Genomic DNA, 27,061 nt, shown 5'->3' on the forward strand with positions numbered 1-27,061 from the left:
TAAATTTTCCCATTTTCACATTTAGGTGATTTGTGATATTTATTGTTATATATATTTTTCTATCTCTCTATCTTACCAATTCAAGTGCTTTTTTCTTAAGTCTCTTGGGTTTTCCAGGAATATAATATTATTGACAAGAAGAGAAAGTTTTATCCTTTCTTTTCTAACATTGATGCGAATTATTTTACTGTCTTTTCTTACTGCATTTGTTAGAACCTCTAAGACAATGTTGAATAATAATGACAAAAGCAAGCAGTCTTATCTAGTCCCTGATCATAACTAAAGTGCTCTTAGTGTTTTGCTAGTTAGGATAATGTTTACTAATGTTTTGTAGTCTCTATCATACTTACAAAGTTTCCTCACGTACATATATTCTTAAACTTACTATTAAGGATAGCTGCTGAATGTTTATCAAAATGGCTTTTCAGCATATATTAGCATGTTCACTTTTTCCTCAACTTTAATACGTTGATGTAATGAATTACATTGCTTGATCTCCTGATACCTACACAACTTTGTATTCTTGTAATACACTCTACTTGGCCATGTCTGTTGACACATTGTTGGATTATTGTAGCTACTATCACATTTAAAATGGTTTGAGTCCAATACGACATCAATCTTTTTGTAGTATCTTTATCAAGTTACAGTAACAGGATTACTTTCAGAAAGACAGTGACGATTTGTTCTCAGCTATAGTCTTAATATACATCAGAAATGCTTGCCCTTTACAGTTAGTGTTCAGCTATGAAATCATCAAATTCTGTTAGCTTTTTCAATAATACATTTTTAATCACTTTTATCATTCTCTTCTATGCTGCTCAGTCTAGTCCAGGTTTCTACTTTTCATTCAATTTTAATAATTTACATTTTCCTAGGGTATCATCAGTGGTTTTTAGGCTTCCAAATTCCCTTCCTGAGATTAAGGTTTTCTGTGTGGTCAAGTACATGATCAACTATGTTTGTAAATATTGCATGGATGTTACAAAAAGTGCATGCCCTTTAGGAGTCAGTAAATAAATAGATTTATATTGAATAAAAAGAAAAATTTTGAATGCCCTCATAGTAGACCCTAGCAACAGGCTTAGGATACATAGGTCCACTTTCACCTCTCTCCCCTTGCCCATCTCCAGACATTTCTGTAGTGGTTTTCACCACACCCATCCCCAGTGGCTAGGGAACTCTTATCTACACTTAGGTCTCAACCTCATGTCACTTCCCCCAGGAAGCCCTCCTTCATACCTTAAACTAAGTTGGGGAAACAGTCAACAACACACAGTACTTTTTCTCCTTTGCACTTGTCTCATCTGTAAGTATAGGGTGATTTGTATAAATAATAGAGTAACGTCTTTCTCTCCTACTATCTATCAAGCTCTGTGAGGATGAAATAACATCTGCTTTATCTGATCCTCAAAGCATAGTTGAACATGCTAGAGCACTGGGCATGAGTAGGCAGGCAGTATTTCTTAGATGAATGAAAGAATGAATGAATGATCTATTCCTCAGAGAAGGTATGAATTCTGGAAGTGTCACAGGCACTTCCACTATGTGGTTGGAAACCCAGGCTGCCGCGTCAAAGGATGATGAAGCAAAATGCAAGACAAACAGCTGAGTTGAAAGACTGATGGAAAAAGAAGTGTCCTGGCTCCCAAGAGCCAATGAGTCTATATGTAAAGTTACAGTCAGATGCCCAACTGCAATCCCAGTCTGTGGCTTTGTCAGATGTGCGGTGGCCTGGAATTCCTCTTTTTCTTGACACTAAAAGAGGAGATTTTCTTGGTTTTTACAGAATGTCTCTTTTCTTTTCAGGATATCATGTTTCATATAGTTGTCCTGTCTCTCAAGCTTCTCCTGCTGTGAGTGTTTCTCTTGTTTTGTATGACCTCGAGGTGCTTTTTGTGGTTCTTTCATTCCTTCCATTTTATGCTTTCTCTGTATCCCATTTGGTTTACTTTGTTGTCTCTTTTTCCTTTTGCTATTTTTTTTTTTTTTTTTTGCTGGTTTGCATAAGTTTCTTCTCATTGTCTTTTTCATTTTGTTGTTAAATTGTTGTCCTTCTGTAACTTTTTATTTCATAAGTGTTTGCTTCCCCTCTCTAGGAGCTCATAACAAAACATACATTTCTGTCATTTTCTTTATTTTAAAAAAAAAAAAACAAGCTATAATTTATCCTTTCACCAAGATAGTCTATTTCAATAGGATTAGTCTTCTCAAACGTGATCACTAGATCTCAACTCTGCCCTCATGCAGACCAAGATAAAATCTTCCTAATGCTCTGCCTCATTGCTTTTCTCTTCTTTCACCCCTACCTCCTAGATTTCCCTGAAATAGTTCAGCACTTTTAGTTCCAGATTATTCTTAGAATTACCCTTACATAGTTCCTTTCTATTTTAAGACTTCTTATCTGGGGTTGCTAGTATACAGCCCTGGTCTCTTGTTGTCCATTTGGATCGCATTACATGTGCATTGCTGATGGTGGCTTCTCTTCCCCCTCATGTTCTTGTACCTGCAGGGGTGCCAAGGGTAGTGGGTGGAGGTTTGCCTGCTATGTCCTTCCCTAGAAGTTTCTTCTAGAGTCCCAAGTACACAAGTGATACACTCTCTGGATCACAGGACACCCGACTGTGCCTCCATCCTAAAAGGTGACTGACATGGTCAGTGAGGAAGGTGGCAGTTCTCTCTCTCACTGGGCAGAGGCGCCCCACTATTCTCTAGTTAAGGTGCTGCAGATGAAATGTCAAATGGCATTGATTCTTTAAGCAACCAGTTATTTCTGTCTGGAAGTTTGTAATGGTTTCTCTCCATTCTTGGAGTTTAAGGATTTTCCAGACTAGCTTTGGTGACTTCCCCCCGCCCCCCCCCATCCCTTCTGCTTAGAACTCTGAATAGTTTCAGTCTGCACATTCAGGTCTCTCTTAATCTTGAGGACATTTTCTTCTTTCATTAGTTTAATTATTGCCTCTTCTCCATCTGTTCCTTTTCTCCTTTCTAAATCTTCTTTTATTCACATGTTAGTTCTTCCAGATACATCTGCCAAAAATCTATTTTTTTCCCCCTCGTGTGTTTATCTTGTCCTTGTTCTTTTGTTCTGTCTTTTAAGATATTACTTCCAGTTGAATTTCCAGGTCAGTAAGGGTCTCAACAGTGACCACTACTCTCCTCCAATTCATTTGCTAGCATTTTTAGTTCAAAAGTCTTTACAAAGCATAATTGACTATTCTGACTTATTTCTATATTTTGGTTCAAGACTTAATCTTTCATTTTAGGACTTGTCCTGTGTGTTGTCCTCTCTTGGGCTCCTGGGTCCTCTCTGAACACAGGAGCTTGGGTCCAACTATTGGTGTTTTCAAATGATTCCACAGAGCAGTGGTTCTCAAAGTGTGGTCTGCAAACCTCTGCAGGTCCCCAAGACTTGTTCAGGGGATCTACATGATCAAAACATTTTTGTAATAATCTTACCATATTATTTGCCCTTTTCCCTATGTTGACATTTGCTCTCATGACACTAAAGCAATGAATCAAAACAGTATCACCAAAATGCATCACTTGTCATTGTATCCTTCACCACCATGTACAAGAAAATGAAGAATTAAAGACTTGAATCGTTTCTAAAGGTCTCACTGCAACAAAAGGCAAAGCTGGGCCTGCATCCAGCTCTCTGGCCCAGCGTCATGGACACCAGACTGCTCTGCAATCTCTCTCTCTCCTTGGAACCAGCTCAGATTGTAGGGAGAGGAAAATTAAGATGAGAATAAAAATAGACATAAAACATACAGTGTTTTTAACAAGAGTAGTGACTAAGGAAAGAAAACAATCCATTCTCCTCTGGTTGTCTTTGTCTGTAATGCTGTCCAACACCTAACGTGCAGCTTTGGCAACCAGAAGCCTGAGGGCTTCTAAGGTGGCGGGGTTTGGGGGTAGGGGGCTGAGTCAACACGCACTCAACCCCAACCCTGAAACAACCACTCCCTCAGCATCAGGGCTATATTTTTCATCAGGATAAAAATGAAACTTGAACTCTTGGTTAAAGCGCCTTATCCTCCTTGTTTCTTCTATAGTATCATTTCCTTCTGGGAGCAGGGCTGGATACCTAACTTAAAGGACCCAATGCCAAATGAAAATGAAAGCCCCTGTTGAAAGAGCAGGAAAAAGTGCTATTAAAGGTGCTAAAATATAAACATTTTTTCCCTGAAAACTTTTTGTTACTTATGAAAGAGCAAAAGAAGTAATGGCAATAGAGGAACAACATAAACTTGCATAATTTGCAAAATTTGTTTTGGTGTCATCATTTTATATAACATGATAATGATTTTATTTTATTAGTGTGATACCTTGATGATTTTTTCTGGCTTTTCTGCAAATATATTGGATCATCAAAATCTATAATTCTAGCAACTTTATTTTTAATAGCTATGGATTTAAAGCAATATTGGTTGCTCTTGCAAGATTACAAAAAATTCTTGATCATATTTAATTTTGAGAAGGCTTTTTCTGCATATGCATCTATTATTAGAGCTTTTGAGAGTATTTTACAGGCTGTGACAACATTGTTGGGATTATTTGGGAATATTATATTGGCATAAATTTCTAATAAGTGATATCAAAATATAAATTTCATTACATCTGGAGCTGATAATTGTCACAGAATAATTTTTGCCTAAAAGATTTAGCTCTTGGGATGCCTGGGTGGCTCAGTCAGTTAATCATCTGCTTTTGGCTCAGGGCATGATTCCAGAGTCCTGGGAACTGGTCCTACGTTGGTCTCCCTACGTTGGGAAGCCTGCTTCTCCCTCTGCTTGCAGCTTCCCTGTGCTTGTGCTCTCTCTCTCTGACAAATAAAGAAATAAAATCTTTAATTAAAAAAAAAAGAAAGAAAAAGAGAAAGAAAGAAAGAGTTCATTCTTTGCACAAACAGCTTTCACGTAAGTCTGAAGTTAATTTCACAAGCAAATGTATCCAATGCTATTTCAATGTTTCCTCTGACATTTCCTTGAACTTGAGGAGTTGCACTTGCCACTTCCCCTGTCACTGTTGCTATCACAACATCTGGACCCAGGTATTATCCTGGCCACCCCCTCAGGAATCTCCAACTGCCCAGAGGCAGGCACAGGAGGTCTGGGCCAACTGCTGTGTGCCCCTGGGTTGCGCTGGACCACAGCCCCCCAGGTGCATGGGCTCCTCTCATCAACATGCAGGCCACATTGACCCATCAGCATCATCACAAAATGCAGATTCAAAGATAAATGTAGATTAAGAAACTCAAGACAATGGGGCGCCTGGGTGGCTCAGTGGGTTAAAGTCTCTGCCTTCAGCTCAGGTCATGATCCCAAGGTCCTGGGATCAAGCCCCACATCAGGCTCTCTGCTCAGCAGGGAGCCTGCTTCCTCCTCTCTCTCTGTCTGCCTCTCTGGCTACTTGAGATCTCTCTCTCTCTCTCTCTCTCTGTGTCAAATAAATAAATAAAATCTTTAAAAAGAAAGAAAGAAACTCAAGACGATCACAGAAGAATGTTAAACCAAGCATGGGGTCCTTCTCAACCTGGGCCCTGTGTAACTGCAGGCGCACATAGCAACCGTAATTTCTGGTTTTCCACCCACTAGTGGTTTGGACCTGGGTGTTTAATGCACTTTTTATTGCCAATCTAGTAAGTAATTTGTCTTATAAATCTGCCTTTACAATCTCTCCTTCTAGAGGCTTTCTGCAGCTCCCCCGGTCAACAATTGTCTCTCTTCTCCTTGTAAATTGGTGGGCTACCTTTTTGAGGAAACCAATGTGAACCTAACTTCAAATAGTCACTAATAACTTAAATTAGTTGCTGGGTCTTTCTGAGTCTCTAATTTTCACAGGACTGATTAGCTCAGGCATAAAGAAGCTCTGCATTTATCCAACCACTTAAAACATGATGGACATAAATTCAGAGTGTAAGTTCTGGAGAAGCCCTGCCTGCTCTGATCCCACTCTTAACCTCTACCTTCCTGCTGTGAGCCGCTAGCAAGTTATTAACCTCCATAAGCCTCGGTTTACTCATCTGTGAAATGGGGATAGTAGCACATCTTTAAAGAAGGGGCTTGACAAATGTTGGTTGTTACTATTCATTTCTAGGTCAGTGAGAGTCAGTCTCATAGCTTATAGCAATGATGTCCCTAAGAAAACAAAAATGCTAGTTTTGCCTAACAATTATTTGGTGTAAAATGTAGTTGTTCACTACTTACTGCTTTCTCAAGGCATCTATAAAGGAGCAGGAAAAAAGTCCAATTCAGTAAGTCCATTCAGAAATCACAGTTGGGTGAGAGCTGCTGCAGCTGCTGCAGGATCATCTGGGGATGTGGGGGCTATGTGTGAGTGTGTGCAAGTGTGTGTGTGTGTGTGAGTGTGTGTGTGTGTGTGTGTGTGAAGGAAAGGCTTTGGGTCTGCATATGATCAGCCTTGAACCTCCTTGAAAGTAAGCCTTGAATGTTCATGTTTACAACCAAGAGACACAAGTGGTTTTCATTTGATCACTGGAATTGCTTCCTCTTGTTTCCATGGCCGCCATCAGCAGAGCTCAAATGGGACAAGATGGTTAAGTAAGATAGAACAGAGCATCTCCTCCTACTTACATAAAACAAAGAACAGGCATTTTTTGAGGTTGATTTTTTTTTTTTTTTTAAACTGGGATGAGGTTTTCCAAACCTACCATATGGTTAGTCATGAATTTGAAGCAAAAGCCAATCCCAGGGTTTTGTAAAAGTGTATCACAAATTTAAAAAGAAATTCACATTTAGGTTTCTTTAGCTTTACTAGTATGGACTTAAAGGGTAGAGTTAATTAACCATACATACCAATAGATAGGCACCATGTAAAAAATGCATGTCTTCCCTATAGACTTTACAAATAAAAGTGTGACCCATGACAAGAACACTATATCAACAAAAAATAATGAAATTAGAACATTTCATGAAATTCTCCCATGACATTTGTGTTATAGAATATCTGCAAGGTGTCTGTGCTGCTAAATGAATGACCTCTGGAAATGGTCACCAAACTTCTGTCCTTCCCACTCCCCCATTGCCATTTGCCTGAGCCTCATCTGCTCCCTAGGCAGGTTTAGAGTTGGCTGCCCATGGTTGCTCCAGTCTATGCTTAATTAGCTTTTCACTCTCTTAACTGCCAGCTGTCTTGGCCAAGTTCCAATGAGAACCAGAACAAGGAAAAGAAGAACTACTTTGAGATGTTACAACAGAGAGAATGTTATGCAGAGTTGGTTACAGGCATGATGGAAGAGCTGAGAAGCCAACATGGATGGAGAGGAAGTCAGGGAGTAGCAACAGCAGGAAGCTGCTACCTCACCTGAGCTACACCGTGAAGGAAGAGGTGGCCCTGGGGTCTAGGGCTAGGGTCACCTGGGAGACTTGACAAGCCTGTCCAGTGGGCCCTGGAGCCATTAAAGAGACACAGAGTCACAGCTCAGACAAATTAAGCTAAAATCCCTGTAACTGGGACCAGGCATCAGTGGTTTTTAAAACTCCCAAGGTGTTCCAACATGCAACCAGGCTTGAGAACCACTGCTTAAAGCACCCAATCTCAACCTGCATCCCTAGTATTGCATCTACTCCAGACAAGGCAGACACGGGGAGAAGAGCTACCGACACAGCATGGCTCAAAGTCCAGAATCGTGACCAGTTAGATAGGCAGCCAACCTGCTCTAAGGTACCTTTGAAGACCTATCAAAGAACTGGATTTGATTTATAGAATTTTGCTTCATAGGTAACCTTTTAGTAGTTTCTCTACAAAATAAACTATTTTAAAGAACCATATTTTGCTTAATGTCTACTGAAAAAATTGATTAAATATCATACTCTATGCCAATTACAGTAAAGTGTTGACTGGCACAATTGATGCACAAGGCATTTCATATATACATAAATTGACAAGAGTAGAATATTCCTGCATAGTAACTCTATTAACTTGCATATATTAAGTGTGTGCTAATTATTCATTGAATGAACTGATCATCAAAGGAAAAGTAATGTTGAGTGTGATGTTATCAAATTTTTTATTGTATTTTAATTCTTTTAAAATGGGTAATCCATGATGACATAAATAATGAATCTGTTAACTAGAAGCAACCATCTGAATATCATCTTCTCTTAAATGACTGAGAAGACAGTTCAAGATTTTGTGCAGCCCTGGGGTCATCACTATGAACACCAATTAGCATCATAAATATTGTTGACTGGAAGTCTGACTAACAGAACTCCAGGTAATAAAGGTCAACTGAGCCTCAGTAACTGGAAAAAAAATAGTTAACTCCTCTTGAAGAACCACATGTAATTTCAACCCCTACCCCTTTTCATTAAGCATTTATTCATATAAGAAATGTTTATCCAGCAATTAATATTCATTCCAGAGAATAACAAGACAAATAAGCTAAGGTACCTGCCCCAGAGGAACTTTATAATCCAATGGCAGAGATTAGACAGTCACACAAGTCCTGGAAGGAGGTTGTTGGTGCTGATCTTGACATTGAACCAGTTTGAGGATGACCAGTCCAGAGCACATGCAGAGGGAGATTGATTGAGTGATTGATTTTTAAAGATTTTATTTATTTATTTGATAAAGAGAGAGAGCACAAGCAGGGGAAGCAGGAGGCAGAGGGAGACAGAGAAGCAGGATCCCATTGAGCAGGGTCCAATGCGGGGCTCCATCCCAGGACCCTGGGATCACGACCTGAGCTGAAGGCAGATGCTTAACTGACTGAGCCACCTGGTGTCCTGAGAAAGAGATTTAAATAGCAAATATCAGCTGATGGTAGGGAGCAAGGACACATACTGTAAGCACTTTCAGGGAGAAGTGAATGGAATCAAAATGGCATTTATTGTGCAGAACGGACACAACCACAAAACCATTTAGGGAGTATGGGAAACATCTAAGCAAGGAGTTTAAAGGAGATACCCTCAGCAAGCTCCCAAATGCTGGGTGGATGCTACACACATCAGAGTGAAAACAATCCACAGAATTTCCTGCTAAATATCTCCCAGGGATGACTGCGGGTAAATGAAGGAAACAGAGAGAAGATCTAGTTTGAAGGGGAAATAAATGAATATTCATTCCTCTTTAGATATATCTGGTTGAAGGCTAGAGAAACATCAAGAGGAGACACCCACCCCGACTGTACTGAACACACTCACTGTTGCCAAATTGTGGTCTTTATGAGATTGTCCTTGTGCAACTGCAGCCAGGAGAGAAAACACTCATCATTTGTTTTCCAAAATATTGTGAATAAAAATATAAATTCCTGTGTTAGCAAAATAGTCTTAAAGGCATTCAAAAATAGCTGTGCCAGTCATCTTCCCATGCATCACACATGACATGCCTCCACTTTTCTCCAGCAAAGTCATGGTGGCGATAACCAAGTCATCCAGGCTTTTAGGCTGTTGTTGGAGAACACTAGATTCAAATCTTTCCATGTCCATCATAGGACCAGTAGTGATCCTTGATGCTTGTTTATGTTTATGTCTTACTGGCCAAGGCTGGAGAGCCACTGAGACAATAGAGACTTTATTTTCCAATTACATCACAATTGGTTTAACAATAACCACCCTTCACACGCCCCCCCCCCCACTCCCAGTTTACTTCGTAAATAGGACAGACTTTCCTTGACTCTTCCTTTTTTTCCATCTCTTTAGAGGTGATGGGAGGGAAATCACCACTCTATCCTAGCAAGTGAAAATCAAAAAAGACTGAAAAATCAGCAACTCTTCTTGGACCTGTCAGAGAAGCGGAGACACACAGCAAACTCCTGCCCCCCAAACTGGAGAGACAGACAAATACAGGAAGTATGTGGGGTATCCAAGTGGAGACTCACAAGTGGAAACCACCTCAGGAGCCAGTGCTGGGGTAGGAAAACCCGAACTGTTAATTCATGAATTGCCAGAGGCTCAGTGTTGTCAACTCCAAGAGTTACAAACTATACGGAGATCCAGTCATGGCAGAGGTGGGGCAGGGCGGGGTGGGTGGGGACACAATCTGTGGGATTTACTCCAGGAGATCGATCAGGTTCTCACAGTATGCTGGAGATTGTATTTTGCCTTGTGTAATATCGTAGAAAAGTCTCTTTGTGTTTCTGATGGGGCCAGAGGAGAAGGGGCCATCTTGGAATATGCCAGAACACTCTGTTTGCTTTCAAAAAATTTAGTGTGGGGCTGGAACCCACAACCCAGAGATCAAGAGTCACATGTTCTACCAACTGAGCCAGCTAGAACCCCAGAGCACTTTGTTCTTAATGAGGCCTCCCCTCAGGAGAAATTAGCTAACCAGAGCTTAGCCTGAGGTCTTGTCAGAGCCTAAGTGACATGGGAGAAGGGAAATACCCAACCCTAGCCCACTCTAGTCTTCATGTGGAAAAATTCTGTCATTGTTGCAGACATTTCTTTCATGGGCTCTCCCCAATCCTGCAAGCCTTCTCCACACCCCACACCCCTCAAGCATTCTGGCTTCCCTTGTCTCCTTCCTTCCTGCCTAGATGAGCACTGCTGGAATCTTCCAGCTCTGCTATTGTCAGGCTGATGGACGAGCAACCCCCACTGTGTTTGTTTTGGTGCGTAATTAGGGCCATGACAGGCACAGATAGAATAAGGACATTTTAGAGCAGTACCAGTTTGGAATAAAATCATGTTCATTTTTCATCTGTCATCTTTCACTAATGGAATATTTTCACCTGACCCGTCAATCTTTTTCTAATTTTATCTGTTTTGCTGCTCCGTGGCTTACCACTTCTGCCCCTGTAGATTGAAATGTTTTATTTTGAAGGCTTTGGGCTACTTACTGGAGACTCATAATAACCATAATTTAAGATGAAAAAAAAATAGTTATAAAACCTTCATGTCTTAAATGTAACAGCATGGCCTTGAAACACTGTTGAAAACTTGAAACACTCACAGTCTGATAACCTGGAGCTAAATTAGCCAAAGCTTTGAGTCACATGATCAAAACTGGCTGAAAAGTCTTAGGCAACATTTATGCTTAAGGCCATAATTAGACAGTAACTGCTATAATAGTGAAAGAAAACCAAATTTTACAAATTAATCAATTGAGATTTTAAACAGAAAAAAAAAAAACCACAAAACCATTCAGCCTATTCTAGCAATTTATTAAGTGCAGGGTTTCAATTGCCAATAATTTATAAAAAATAAGCAAGCTCATTAAAAGTGAATTCGTTTATACCATAAAAGAAGCATATGGAAAGATTACTACCAAAATTAGAAACTCAACCCAGGAGTTTTGAATCACACAAAAATTTAGTTAATGGGTCTGCAATTATTTACCAATTCAGCAACAAATATACAAATTTCAGTGTTTTTTTCTGTGTGATTAGATTGTTTCAAAAGAACAGATGGTACAAACATACCACTATAGGAACGTCTTCTGCCAAATGAGCTTCAGGATGCTCTCCATTCAACATTCACAAAATTCGGATCCAAGAAAATAATCCGATATTGCTAAATCACTGTGGGGATCAATTTTTTTAGTTTGGTTTTACCAAGGGCATTCCGTGACGATGCATATTCAAAGTCACAAATAAAATAACAAGTGCTTCTGGAGGAGTCGTATTGACTGCCACAGTCCCCGGTTTTATGTTACTGAGCTCTGAATGTCTGATGAACAATAAATCCTATACATTTTAAGAGAAAGTGGAAATGAGTCCAGGAAAAAAACGGGTCTAGGGGAGGTGCTTTATTTACTGGATACTTAGTATGTTCAGCACTGTGCTCTGGTTGACATTACTCCCATTTCAAAGATAAGGAAATTGAAACCCAGTGGCATGTACAAGGTGGGCCCACCAACTCCTATCCCTCTGCCTTTCTGACTCAGTGAATAGGTAGGTTGAAATTGTTTTCTTCTCTAACCTATTGGATTGAAACAAAGTCTGGTCTATCAGTCAGTCACTAAGCCTTTTCTGTTGTGTAATAATTATGTCACAGTACAGATTTCACCTTCTTCTTGTGTCTTATCACAGACATTATGGTATTTCCACCCTTCACTCAAGGTTCTTTGTGGTTTTGCTTGACCCCTTTCTCCTTGATATCAAACAACGGGTATTTACCACAAAGGTATGAAACAAAGATGTCCCAGGAAATTTACTGGAACAAACAAAACTCTACCAATATTTAATGGTTATAAAAAATGGAAAAGCAAAATGGATCTGAGAAGAAAAAAGCTACATATTCTTAGGAACTGTAAGCATTTTAAGATGACATAAAGGAATTTCCTTCTAGAAGATGAGTCCCCTGGTTTTTATTTGCAAAGAAAGAACTTAACCCGATATAGAACAATTCTTGCAAATAGTCTGAATACTGACTGGTCGAGCACAGTGTGAATAGGAAGAAAGAAGTTACAGGCCTCTCCCTTTGTGATTGTTCTGGGGGTGATGATTTAGGATAGCAGTGCTACTGCCTTGTTACTCAGAAAGACAGGTTATCAAAGGTAATCACATGGAAGCTCGTGTTCCTTCCTCTGAATACATAGAATCAAGCCATTGTAGCATCTAACACACAGAAGTATCTGATTCTTGACAGTCAGTCTTTATTAAAATCCTCTCTGGAGAAAGGTGATGTCAGGGAGCTAATTCTGTTAATTCATGTATTCCGTCATTCAGCCATAATTTATTCAACTCATCAACATTTGTTGAAGAGTATTTTGCATAAGATAGCGGGCTAAATACTGAAAATCAAAACAAAACAAAAAGACATAGCCTCTTCTTTCCTTCTAGAACCCGGGCTCTCTGTCAAGCTTGGTCCATGTCATCTAAATTAACATTCTCCTTCCCAGACAGAAATTTTGAGCAACATTGTTCAATATTAAATATTAAATGGAGATGCTGTAGGACAATATAATTGCTCTATTCACTCAGAAGAAAGGCATTTTGAGAGAAAAAATGGGATAGATTATGTAAAAACAAAAACAGTTTAATTCTACCACTTGAATTTGATATTCAAAACTAGTTCCAGAATTCTTCATTCCACATAGAATTACTTTTTGCATTTAAATTCAAGTTAGTTAACGTACAGTTTATTAGTTTTGGGGTAAAGTTTGTGATTCATCGGTTGTATATAACACCCAGTGCTCATTACCTCAAGTGCCTGTCTTAATGCCCATCACCCAGTTACCCTATTCCCTACCCACCTCCCTTCCAGCAACCCTTCATTTGTTCCCTAGAGTTAAGAGTCTCTGTTTTATCTTATTTATTTTCCCTCTCTTCCCCTATGTTCTCTGTCTTGCTTCTTAAATTCCATATATCAATGAAGTCATTTGGCTTACTTATTTCACTTAGTAAAATTCCCTCTAGTTCCATCCATGTCATTGCAAATGGCAAGATTTCATTCTTTTGATGGCTGTGTAATATTCCATTTCATATATATATATATATATCACCTCTTCTTTATCCATTCATCTGTCAGTGGACATCTGGGCTCTTTCCATAGTTTGGCTATTGTGGACACCGCTGCTATAAACACTGTGGTACATGTGTGCCTTTGAATCACTACTTTTGTGTCCTTTGCATAAATACCTACTAGTGCAATTGCTGGGTCTACAGTAGCTCTATTTTTAACTTCTTGAGAAACCTCCATACTGTTTTTCAGAGTGGCTGCGCCAGCTTGCATTTCCACCAACAGTGTAGGAGGATTCTCCTTTCTGAGCATCCTTGCCAACATCTGTTGTTTCCTGACTTGTTAATTTTAGCCATTCTGACTGGTGTGAGGTGATATCTCATTATGATTTTGATTTGTGTTTCCCTGATGATAAGTGATGTTGAGCATTTTTGCATGTGTCTATTAGCCATCTGTATGTCTTCTTTAGAGAAATGTCTTCTCATGTCTTCTACGCATTTCTTGACTGCATTTTTTGTTTTTCGGTTGCTGAGTTTGAGAAGTTCTTTATAGATTTTGGATACTAGACCTTTATGTTTTGTCATTGCAAATATTTTTTCCCATTCCATAGGTTGCCTTTTAATTTTATTGTTTCCTTTGCTATGCAAAAACTTTTTATACTGATGAAGTCCCAATAGTTCACTTTTGCTTTTATTTCCCTTGCTTCTGGAGATGTGTCTAACTAGCAAGGAATTGATATGGCCAAGGTCCAAGAGGTTGCTGCCTGTGTTCTCCTCTAGGATTTTCACCCATTTTGAATTTATTTTTATTTTCCTACATAGATGTTTTAAAATATTTGTTTTAACCAATAGTTTAGCTTAATTATAAATTTCCTTGTCAGTTATTTCCATGGACTATAGAGCTCTTTTAAGAAGTTCATTTTTCTAACTTATTAAATATTTTGGGTATCTTATTATGCTATTATTTAACTTAGCAGAGCGAGGCTTTCTTTATAGACCTGCACTGTCCAATGGAGCAGCCATTAAGCCACATGTGGCTATTGAGCCCTTACAGTCTGGCTAATCCAAATTGAGCACCAGATGTACTACACAGGTAAAACACACACCAGACTCCTAAGACTTAGTATAAAAAAAAGTATGTAAAAATCTTCATCATTTTTATATTGATTACATTGAAGTTATGGTATTTTGATTATGTTGGGAAAATAATATATAGCATTAAACTTTATTTCTCCTGCCCTTTTTAATTTTTTTAATGGGACTACAGAAAATTTAAAATATGCAGCTTGCACTCCCTTTCTATTGGACAGCATTGTTATAAATAGTATAAAGGTAAAGCTTCCATTAATAGATTAATAGATTCTAATTACTGTCTGTGGAAGACCAAAAATAAAATGAAAAATGTCTTTAATGAATCTGAAAAACCATCCTTCCAAAACCAGGCAAAAGGAACAAGGCATAAGCACAAGCAGTACACCTGGATCCAAAGCAGGGGCTGTGAAAGTAGAGTAAATACAAGTGTGGCAGAAATTAAGCCAAGAGGCCTCAGGAAACAACAGTTTACCACCTAATGTCCCTTTACACTTGACCGCACAACCTAATAAAAGATGCAAAAGTGCCAGGGGAACTGTCTCTATATAAAAAGAAAGAAAGAAAGAAAGAAAGAAAGAAAGAAAGAAAGAAAGAAAGAAAGGAAGGAAGGAAGGAAGGAAGGAAGGAAGGAAGGAAGGAAGGAAGGAAGGAAGAAAGAAAGAAAGAAAGAAAGAAAAGTAAAGTGGTGAAATACCCAGGACTCATGAGGGGAATATTACAAGAACTGACATGGAAGGAGGGTGGTGTTCTGACAGGAAGTCCCGCCTCCTGCCCCACCCTCCTCCTCCCTCCTGGGGTCTGGACAGACCCAAGGGGCGCCACCCCTCCTTTCCTGCAGTGGGAGCCACCGACCTCCTCCTAAAGTCCAAGGGTGCTCGACCTTAGCATGCTGCTCTCACTATAACTGGGTTGGATGGTTTTAAGAGGTCATTTCTCTTTGAGGCTTTGGTGTCTGTTTTGTCTTTTTCAGCTCTTCCTCTATTTTGCTTTCTGTGTCTGAAAGTCTCAGCTCAACCACAGGGATGGGCCTGGGGCACCCTCCATCCCTCCCATCTTTCAGCCTCGCTGTCAGACCCACCACTCATATTCTGTGTAGTTAGATCAACTCAAAAAAATTGTTTTTAAAGAAACGTATCTGGAAGCCAGTTATATGATTATGAAGGAGGCAAAGTTGCAGGCAGATTTATTACAATACTTCATCAAAAGACCGAATTACTTCCATCTACACTCAAGGAAATGAAAATGATGTAGCAAGAAAATTTTTAAACATTTACAGTAATTAACAATAAATTAATCCAAACAATAGGAATGGTTAAATAAGTTGCAATAAATTCATAGAGTGGGATCACTTTACAACTAGAAATCATGCTTTTGAAGACTAATGACAAAAGAAACACACATGATGAAAATTAATAAAGATACATGATTATTTACAATATGATCCAACTCCATGCAAAACAAGATACATAGGCTCTATTATTGGTGGTGAGATTACAGGGCATTTTTTCTCTTTATATATACTTTCTATGCTTTTAAATTTTTTACAACAAACATTTATTACTCTTAGAATCAGAAAAATATATATACATAGAAGAATCTATTATTCTCTAGTTTCTATTTGTAATAAGAAGTCCATTTTTTAAAAGAATACCAACAAAAGCTTATCTTTCATGGAAAAAAGTCATACCACCTCTGAAGATGATACATAATACAGTACAGCATTTTATTATACACCATTACTCTGTGTCAGCAAGATTAGTTATGCTTGATATGATAGTGGTTTACCTTGCCTGATATGATACTGGCTTATCTATAAAACAAACACTGGGATCATGCACAGCAATAGTGAAACAGAAAGACCCTTGTCTGAAAATCAGCAAAACTTGTTTAAGGGGCATTAAAGGATAAGACCTCATTAGCCCTTTCTAGAAATCAGTAGCATGTTTCAGTGTGAAAGTTCAAAACAAAACTAGTTCAGAGTTAGTTCCACAGAAGTTGCAGCCAAAATATTAAATAAACCTCAACAATCACAGAGACAAATCTTCCAGGGTTATCAGACCAAATGCTTTGGAGCCTATGAAGAATTAAAAAAAAAAAAATTAATTCAAAGAAATCTTGCCACATTCTAAAGAACAGCAAGTGAAGTCACTCTTCACAGGATGAGTTATTATTTCATTCTTATTTGCTCAGGAAAGGTCACATCATTCATTGCAAGGAGTGCTCTAAAATCAAAGGGTTATAATCAAATTAATCATAATATTGCTCATAAGTACTTTTTTCTCCTTTCCTCTTCCTAGAGCCATATAATATATTCACGATTGGTTTATGCTTCCTGAAGAGCCCAACATCTCATGATTCATGTTTATTTTTCTGCAAACATTCAAAGTCCTCTATACGCAGACCCTTGACAGGGCCCAAGTAACCCAAAGCCCTCATGGACCGAAGGGCCTGGAGCGGGCCTTGAACGTCACATAAAATAAAGTTCTATCATTTGCTCTGCTAAACATATCATTAACCAGATACATAAATTAATATTAGCAGCATTTGCTAGAAACACTGCTTTTAAAAGAAATGTTGCAGCATAGGGCCCTTTGTCATGTCACCTCTATTCTGCCATTTCTTTTTCAAGGGAAACTTGGTTCAACAGAGACCATTAAGCGTATCATGGCAGTTGGTTACTTGAGTATGGTTACTTGGGACTTAACTTTTACTCCAAAGTCTGCAATTATTACTGCAAGATAAGCACTACATTAAGGAATGGGCACTGATAAGGTCATTCAATTCCTGTAAAAAAAGAAATTACAAAATGGTTCCCATTTCACATACGTTCGTTAGAGGATGTTGCAGAAATCATGGCCCCTGACACTCACTGATCATCTTCCAAACAACAACAAAAAAGAACAAATCCAGGCACTATTCACATTATTCAGTATTTTACAATCGCTTATGCTCATTTCCAAACGTCTGTCCTATGCCATATAAAATTTTCTTGAAAGTCGGATAAATGAAATCTATAGTTTTACAACACTGAGAAGTACAAATGGTTAAAAGCTGATGTATGCACATAATTATTTCAAAATAAAAGAATAGAAAAACGTCCAGGACTATTTATAACTTCTTCTGCCTTTCTTAGAGTAGTAGAAAATCAAAGAAAGAGAAATAATAAAAGCAAAAAGTAGGAAAGCGATGAAAGCCAGCAAAGACTTTCGGGTATGAAAAAAGCTGCATTCAGAGCACAGGGTGAATTCCTCTGGACAAAATCTTCCCAGAGTCTCGGGACCGGGGAAGCCATTGTTGTCAATAATTTTCCTGTAATGTTTCATGGACGGTTTGGGCTCAAACTGATTTGCTGCATAATGATAGAGGCCAAACTTCGGAGCTGAGCGATCATGAAATGAATAAGCAAAGTATCCACAAAGATTGATACCATCCAGTATGTAGGCTAGAAAAACAAAAGGACAGGATGGTTGTTAAAATATTTTTGCACACAACACTTTAACACAGCATTAGGGAATGCATCATGGAAACTTTCAATACCATTTAATAAAACTAAATTAGGTTTAACCATAAAAGGCTTCTTTAACGAGAGGACAAATATTGAGCTACAGTCAGCATAGTAGGTTTTATATAATTCAACCTCCTATGATGAACTTGGGTTCAATCTGTATGCACACAAGAAGGCATGAGTGCTGTAATCCCATCTGAGATGGGGGACAAAGGACTCCACGCTTTTACAGGCCCAGAACAGGTGTTAGGGAATTTTCCACTCTTTTTCTAGGGTCTCCCACTTTTAACTAAACTCCATTACCCCTGGGGGAGAATACAGGTTTATCTTGGACTTGTTCAGCGTGGCAGGAAACAGATAGCACTTTTCCTTCGAGAGCGACAGTGGGCGTATATGGTTGAGCGCCTATCGGGCATCACACCCTCGGGGGGCCATAGGCTTCAAGAGGCGGCTGTTTCCAGGACCCCTTACCTTTCAGAGCTTCGTTGACATAATTCTGCATGTAATACACCCTCAGCCTGTCTTGGGCTGCGAGCGGATCGTCGTCTATGCCGTTGGCTATTATATACATGGGAAGGTCTCCATACTTCAGCCTCAGCCAGTTGAGAACTTTGCGCAAGCCCCAGGGCACCACGGCCACCTGACCTGGAGAGTTGAGCCAGGTGATGTCGGTCATTTCCTGCACTTCCAGGTAATCGTTGTATTTCACTGGGTCTTCTTTTTCCCAGTCAACAAGGATGGTGGTGTAATGGCTTACAGCCAGAAAGTCAAAGGAGCCCCGGATTAGCTTTTTTTCTTCCTCTGTGAAATACGGGAGAAGGAAATTGTTTCTTCGGTCGAGCCAGTCCCTCATCACACGTGGATAGTCCCCAGAGCCGAAAATGGGCTCGGCCAGCCAGCCGATGTCAAATTCCAAAACCCTCTCGGCCACTTCTTTGTCCTTTGGGGAGAAAGGGCAGGCGGGTTCGATCCAATCGGCCTGCAGGGCTATGGATATTTTCCCCTTCTGAGAGCCCCTGAACTTCTCATCGTACACGCGCCAAGCCAACGCGTGCGCCTTCAGCAGGTTGTGCCCGGCGCTGTAGGTCATGTTGCGCGTGTACGGCTCGCCCATCGTGATCCAGAACTTGACGTGGCGGCCGAGATCCCGAAAGCACAGGCGGGCGTACTCGGCGAACGCCAGGGCGGTGCGGGGGTTCTCCCAGGCGCCGTGCCTGGCCAGGGGCAGCGGCAGGCCGTGGTGCGGGGCGGCGGGCCGCCAGAGCGCCACCACCGGGGTGATGTTGGCGCGCACCAGCTCGCTGACCACGCAGCGGTAGTAGTGCAGCGCCGTGTGGTTCACCTGCGACTCGTTGCCCAGCGGCTGGATCAGGGCCCAATCCAGCGAGAAGTGAAAATGCGAGACGTGCATCTCCTGGAGTAAGGCTATCTGCGGCCGGATGGCCGCGAAGTCCACGCAGTAGGACTTCCGCCTCTTGGTCACCACCCCGTCCACCTTAATCAGCCGCTTACTGTGGTGGACATCCCACAGGTAAACGTTCGGGTCGGTGAACTGAGACAGGGTGGTGTCCACCTGCCGGGAGAGGAGGAGGCGTTAGCTTCCCCTGACCGCCCCGGGAGAGGAGTTCCGCGCGGTCCCTGCGGCGAAGCTAGCCAAGCAGGAGCAGCAGAAAGGGAGCCTTTCCAGCAGGAGGTTTAAACCATTTTTCCTCAATTGCTCAGCTCGTGAAGAAAAAAAAAAAAAATTCCACTTTTTAATGCATATTTGCTTTACCTGTAGTTCTAATTCTTGCACTGCTTCTTTAATGTTTCTTTTTTTAAAATCTGGGGGGTGATGGGTAAGGAGGGCACGTGGGTTGAGGCGCACTGGGTGTTATAAGCAACTAATCAGTCGTCGAACACTACATCAAAAACTACTGATGTTCTGTATGCTGGCTAATTGAACGTAATAATGATAATAAATGAAATAATTAAATAACTTTGAAAAAGAAAAATACAAAAAAACAAAATCTGATTTTTTTAAAAAATCATTTTATATGACAAACCTTAATGATTCGCACACACCTCTGGTCTGTGTTAAGCAAGCAAAGTGCTTTTGAATGTTTGTATTTTAATATAAGAAACCACCAATAATACGAGATTCCTAAATTTTTAAAAAATGGACAAGAAGATGAAACATAGAATCCGAGCGAGTTAGAGTCAGAAAACACAATGATATTTAAAATCAAATCATGAATCTTAAAATCACGTTCTAAATTGAAGTTTGCTGTAGGCAAAGAACATGCTAGATATGTGTAAGGGTTGCTTTTTATCGGCGTTAGTGTCAGAAACATTAAATTCAATCTGATGGAGAAAGTGTTAGAGAATGTGGAAATGAGGAACAATATTGTCATTTACACATACTGGGCTATTTGAGCATAGTTTTAAAATGTTATTTTTCTGTGATGCTCACGAGACCAGTGGTTTTCAATCATCTGATGAATTAGCCCCCACAATGAAAATGGGTATTTAGGAAAAGCAGATAGATTGTAAAATTGAACCACAAAATTCTCCCTCCACGTGTTAACCGTGGAGGAAAAGGCACACTCTAAGTTCATTCTAAGGACCCACTGACTAAACCAGTGCTCTCCTCTGAAACAGTCCTGTTAGAACAGGTGCCTGGGTTTGCCTGACCCTCGGAATACAAACAGGGGTCAAACTCTGGTTTGGAATCTCTAGCAGAGGTTTCTTTGCAAGTTGTGGCCCGAGCTGCTTGCTGCTTCTCTGGAGGGCTCAGTGCTGTGTTTATAAAGGAAAGTAATAAAACACCAGCATGTCACAGGGAAATTGCTTTCTCTGGAGAACTGTCCCTTGTAGATCACCCACGCATGCATTTCCCCTAGTACTGTGGGAATGCTGTGAGAAGTACTTTTCCACTGTGATGCACCCACAAATCTTGTTTCCTCAGCTTTGCAAGAAAAAATATTTGCATGCTCTTTTGAAGTGAAAGTGTTCATAGCTTGAAGGAATTCTTTGGATTATTCTCACAGAGCTCTGAGTTAACTAAATTTGTAACTTTTCTACCACAATTTTCCTAAAACAGCAGCTTTTATTCAGCTCATCTGCAAACAAATATGAGAGACTAAGGTATAATACTTGGGGGTGGGAGGCATTTATTTTTTGAAAATCAAGACACTTAGAAATGAGCACTTGGGCATAATTCTATCTAATCTATCTAATCTATCTAACCGTCATTAATTGGTTGACTTTTCTTAATTAAAAAAAAATGAAAAATTAAGTGGAGTCTTTCAGAAGAAATGGGCATAAAGTATGTGTTTAGTATATTATGGAAGAAATCTTCTCCTGATAGTGGCCAAGGTTAAAGAAGCTTTATGTCCCCAACACGTAGTAGTTAAGTACCTGTGTTTTCTATGAGCATTAGTGGTTATGGGAAAACAAACCTGTCATCTGGGAAGTTAGGTCCAGTGACAGTGACAGTCCACATGAACAAGCCGGAGGTTAGACTTCAGACAGGTGGTACCCTTACTGGGATATTCTTTTTAAAGTTTTTTTTTTTTTAAATTGATATTAGGAATTTATTTGTATTAGAAATTCGAGATGCTAGCCAGGAGGGAAGAAATGAATTTCCATGGTTGAAAAATTACTTCTCAGGACTTTAATATAATGTGTTAAGAGTATAGAAAAAAGCTTGTAAATTAAAACATATGCACACTCTCTTTGGGGCCGCCCTACAACAACCTTGTTTTTACTTTGCCAGGTAGGAAGTTCACTTAGGAAGGGCACTGCCAAAATAAAGCAAGGCTCAAGGGGAAAAGCAAAGAGAACAAAAGAGCAGTTACAAGCTTTTCCCACTAGAGAGCTTCTGCAGAAGTTCACCCACCATGGGTTTGAGAGGGAATTAGTTTGTGTGTGGTTGGTTGTGTGCAGGAGAGCCTGGGGAGTAGAGGGAGGAGGGAGGCTTCGCTACATGAAGGAGTAGGAACCCCCACAACAGATGAGATAAAAGGGCAGAGCAACCTCAGAGGAAGGGTCCAGAGCTGATGCGCGGCGGGCATCAGATCAAATTCTAACACAACCTCCCCTAAAGAGACGAAAAAGCAATCCTCTCCCCTTCTTCATCACTGCCAGACTTCTTGCTTCTGACCAGAGTTTCTCTGCTCTCTCTCAAGGAAATAGGTCGCAACCTTAAAACTTTCTCACTACTTACCAGTTCCCAAGGCAAACACAGTCCAGGGATGGGGAACAGAGCAGGAATGAAGGGGTCCCCCACAATATCCCACTGTCTGTACAGAGTTGTTGGCAGAAAATTCTCTCCATGTAAAACTGAACTGCGAATTACCTGCCCAGGCTCAGGCTGCTGTCAGAGAACAGGGCAGAGCATGAGTCCTCGGGGACAAGGGATACAGAGCCCAGCTGGGAGTGGCATCTGGCAGGTCAGGAGAGAGAACGAAGACCAGGGACCAACCAACCCCCAGCAGGGGAGTAAAGAGGGATGGGGAGCTCATCTCCCTCTCTTTGTCCCCTTCTCCCGACCAGCACCCTATTTGAACCCCACCGTGGATCCCACTTCTAGGAGAGAAATTAGGACAGGGAGGTTCTGGGAACAGAGGCTGAGGAAGAAGAGAAAAGAGGAGGGAGGAATCCCCCAAACCCAACCAACAAGGCAGAGCTACACCTCTTCCTCCTGTGCTCAGACAACTTTGCTAACAGTGTCCCAAAGTTGTCTTTTAAATGTCAGAAGGGACATAAGTCTGACACTGCCCTTTAAACCAACTAGGTCTGCAAAAGACCTAAGAAAAATATAACCCAGCAAAAAAAACACGTTAAGGATAGCGTTGATTTATTTCCTTATAGGTAAAGGATTTCCTTCTGATACTTAGAAGAAAACAGCAACCCATTTCAACCAAAAGACCTTTCCTCAGATCCAAGCATTCTTCTAAATACTTCTTTTGACGTGAAGGGTCACAGAATATGCTACCCCAAAATGTGACTGTAGGAGGGCCTGCTACTCCAAAGTATGTTCCGCTGGTATACTGATTATTTTAAGCTTCAAGCACTCAAAAAATAACAAACACAGGGAAAGGCTTTCTCAGAACTTCCCTTACCTGTCTAAAGACAGATGCTCCAAAAGGAACTCCGTTGTCATCAGTTCCCTCCCGGGAGTTTCATCCACCCAGGGAAGATGGAGTCTTGTCTCAGAAGAGGAGACCAGAGGTCACCACAATACCCAGACACTTTGTTACAAGCTATTGTGGTTCCCTTCTACTCTTCTAAGGGCCCATTTGTCTTTCCTAAACATTGTTTATTCTTCCCTAAGAGACCTATATCCCACCCTCACTTCTAGCCTTTTCTATTGAGATGGTATTTAAGCCAGAATTCTAAGTCACCTCAAGGAGTTACACATTTTTCTCTGAGTAACTCTCATGTATATGGAAGCTATACATGTTAATAAACTTCTATTTGTTTTTCTGTTGTTAATGTCTTTAATTATAGGGGATCTCAGCTCAGAACTCAGAAGGGTAGAGGGAAGCACCCAGCATGCTAAATGCCATTGCTTGTCTATGAATACCAACCTTTGTCTCTGTCTTGATCTTTTTTTTTTCTTTTCAGCATAACAGAATTCATTGTTTTTGCACCACACCCAGTACTCCATGCAATACGTGCCCTCCTTAATACCCACCACCTGGCTCCCCCAACCTCCCACCCCCCGCCCCTTCAAAACCCTCAGATTGTTTTTCAGAGTCCATAGTCTCTCATGGTTCACCTCCCCTTCCAATTTCCCTCAGCTCCCATCTTTATTCTCATACTGTTTAGCAGGACCCAACCATCACCCTGCTCACTTAGCACCCTACTCTGTGCACTCTGTTATATTATTTGTGTATCCAGCATTTTCCCTCAACAGACCTCTTTGAAAGCAGAAATCAACCTTACTCATCTCAGTGTGCACTCCCCTCAACTAAACACCCCCAGCGATTAACAGAGGGCTTTGTACACTAAGCATCCAATAAGTGCCTACTAAAATATTCCATCAAACTCTAGAAAATAAATCCCTTTAAGATTGGAAAGTTAAAAATACTATTGAGGATTGCCTAATTGTAAGTGTTCAGTAAATGTTGGTTGACCATTTTGAAGAACTTCCTTACCATTTCGATGACTAGTTCTAAAAATGAAATTTGGGGCAGTGAATCATTGGAGCAAAGGTTTTCATTGCAGAAGTGCTTCTGCAACAGCACGCAGCTCTGCCTCGGGAGAGCTCTGCCTGGTATTCCTGCCTCAGGCTCAGCTGCTCCACTGAGATCTCAGAAAATTTGGAGTTCTGTGTTACTTCTTGTTTATGGAAGAACCCAACTGCTTTAAAAAGCATTGAAAACCACCAAATTAAAAGGGAGTATTTTATCTTTTTACTATCTTTTCAGATCTTAAATATTCATATATTTTTAATTTGTTCCTCTTTGAGGGCTGATTTAAAGTGCAAGATGAAGCTAGGAAGATTTTTGGAGAGAAGTGTGCCATGTTCCAAAATGCCCTTAACGTGCTCACTCAGGAACCACGTCTGGCCTGAAGAATGGACAATGAGCCATGACAACCTAATAAGGAAGCACTACTTACTAGTGATAGGGCTTGGTGACACTGCTGATTGGTTTTGTCAGCTGACTTACTTGAATGTAGTTGTCAACAATTCCCCAAGCAAAGTCACAGGGAAATGTCCCTTCTAGGGGTTGATTTTCAGGTAAAGGAGGGAAGCCATTTTTCTCTATCAGCTTTTGGTAGAACAAGGCTGACGATTTTGGCAACAGTTTCTTATCCTGGCTTAGAAAGTCGACATAGAAGAGCCCACGTCTGATGCTGTAGCCTCTGTGCCACTCGAAGCCATCCATAAGAGACCATGCCGTGTAGCCAATGACGTCTACCCCATCCAGCTTGATGGCTGCAAAGAGAAGAGAGGATGAGAACAACTTGACCAACCCTGACCTGGGTACCGGCCTCATGACTCAAGAACACTTAAGGGGTTTACTACTCAGGGAAATAAGTTACATATAATGCTTATTGTTTGGTAAACCAATTACCTTTCTTACTAATAGAAGGCTATCACACCTGGACAATTCTACAAACAAAAGTCTTCACAAATAAGATGATCTCCAATACGTTTTTACTTTGAATATTTTTATTTCCAGTAGGTGGTCTTTGGGCCTGAGAAGATGTTTTGTTCCATTTTCTATCCTAGCATTGTGGCTGCTGCAATAAATGAACTAAAATCTTTAAAAGCATGAACTATGCAATTTATTCTTCAGGAGGTGTTAGTATTCTTTTTTCTTTAAAAATTGTTCTATTCAGGGGTGCCTGGGTGGCTCAGTGAGTTAAAGCCTCTGCCTTCGGCTCAGGTCATGATCCCAGGGTCCTGGGATCGAGCCCCGCATCAGGCTCTCTGCTCAGTAGGGAGCCTGCTTCCCTTCCTCTCTCTCTCTGCCTGCCTCTCTGCCTACTTGTGATCTCTGCCTGTCAAATAAATAAATAAAATCTTTTAAAAAATTGTCCTATTCAAAACAAATAATAAGAACCCCCAAACATGTACAGAGTTCTAGATACCCTGAGATTTACTTAATCCTTAATATAATCTAAAAATTTAGAGAAATAACTCTGAAAATCAAATTATTTCACACATTACAACCCAGTTTCTCATTTCCAAAATGAGTTTTAAAAAATGAATTTAAGTTCCTCAAAGTCCCAAATGAGAAAGGTGTTACATAAATGCCTTCCTGCTGTTGCCAAAATGATTTTCTGCATTACTATTAAAACTATAAATTCACACAGTTTATTACAGATCATCTGAAAGATTGTTTTTCCTGTGGATTTTGGCAGGAAATTAGAATTTTATCCCCACTCCTACCTTTTAAGGTTTCCATTATGAATTTTTTGAGGTAATACATATATTTAGCATCATCTCTCTTGGTGGTCCCTGAGACAAACCAGCCATTTTCCACAATAAATATTTGAGGGTGGTTATATTCAAGGTCAATCCAAGAAAGGAGTTGCCTCAGGCTGGGAGATTCCAATTGGCGGAACTTCATGTGAGGGTCCAATAATTGAAAACTCAAGGTTGGTCCAAAAGAAAGAGCAAAAAAGTCAGCTGTTCCCTTGATGAATTTTTTCTCAGATTCAGTAAAATCAGGCAAAAGAGATGAAAGATTATTCTTCATGCTGTCAGGATAGTCGCCATCAATGAATATGGGTTTGGCAAACCAACCTAGGACAAAGTCAAGAGATTTTTGACATTCTTTGATGCTATGGTCGGTCATTCTTCGAGGATTGATCCAGTGGGAGCTTAGTGCAATGGATACCTGGCCTCCCTGAGTTGGACGGAAAGAAGTGTTGTAGAGATGCCAGATTTTGGCATGAGCCTATAAAAGAGAAAAACCATGGTGAATCTATCTCTGATTGGGAGAAGAAATACAAAATGTTTTTGAATCTGCAGCTCTGTTGGTATCTGTTTCTCATCACGTCTAACCTCATGAATAACCCCACAATGTAAAAGTCACCTGGAAACAATAAATTATTGTCGAGGTGGGTCAGCCCACAGAGAGCTGCTACCATGACTGGAATTGTTTCTATTATTTTTCAGTAGCCAATGGAAAATATGAATTTCTTATCTTGAATGCAAAGTGATTATTCATTTTTCAAAAGTTAACGAAATAAGAATTTGTTATATCCTACCCTACTATTTAATTGACTTTAGATTATGTAATTTTCCATTAATAGGCTTCATGAGAAGAACCAGTCCTGCATTCTGATCACACCAGGAATTTCTAAATAGGATTATATATATTTTTTTTATCCTAAGAGACTGGGAGTTTTCAAGTTAACTCAAGTTGTTGGAGTCAATTTAATATTTTGTGTTCATGCCTCACAGCTAAAATTCTAACACATGTTCCCACAATCTTTATTCTTCCCTAAGAAGAATCAACCCAATAAATTAAGGACCAACTCCAACATCTAACCTTGGCCCACCCTCTGGAACTCTGGGACAGTGCTGCTTTCCCATAGGGCCTAGAGTGCAAGGTACAAGCCAAGAACAAGAATCACCCAAATGCAGCTTC

The 27,061-nt window shown here is 40.2% G+C and overlaps 1 protein-coding gene across 1 annotated transcript in view; it reads right to left on the reverse strand.

Annotated features, from left to right (window-relative positions):
- Positions 1-15,610: 15,610 nt before the first annotated feature.
- The window catches only part of KL (klotho), a 40,742-nt gene continuing 29,291 nt past the window's right edge, over positions 15,611-27,061 (reverse strand). The window contains exons 2-5 of the mRNA XM_032314885.1: positions 25,855-26,365; positions 24,626-24,894; positions 18,438-19,539; positions 15,611-17,903 (exon numbers count right to left, since the gene is read on the reverse strand). Coding sequence (XP_032170776.1) covers positions 17,566-17,903; positions 18,438-19,539; positions 24,626-24,894; positions 25,855-26,365 — 2,220 coding nt within the window. The 3' untranslated portion in view covers positions 15,611-17,565. The remainder of the gene's footprint in view (positions 17,904-18,437; positions 19,540-24,625; positions 24,895-25,854; positions 26,366-27,061) is intronic.

The sequence above is a fragment of the Mustela erminea genome, chromosome 15, assembly GCF_009829155.1.
Source record: "Mustela erminea isolate mMusErm1 chromosome 15, mMusErm1.Pri, whole genome shotgun sequence".
Lineage (NCBI taxonomy): Eukaryota > Metazoa > Chordata > Mammalia > Carnivora > Mustelidae > Mustela > Mustela erminea.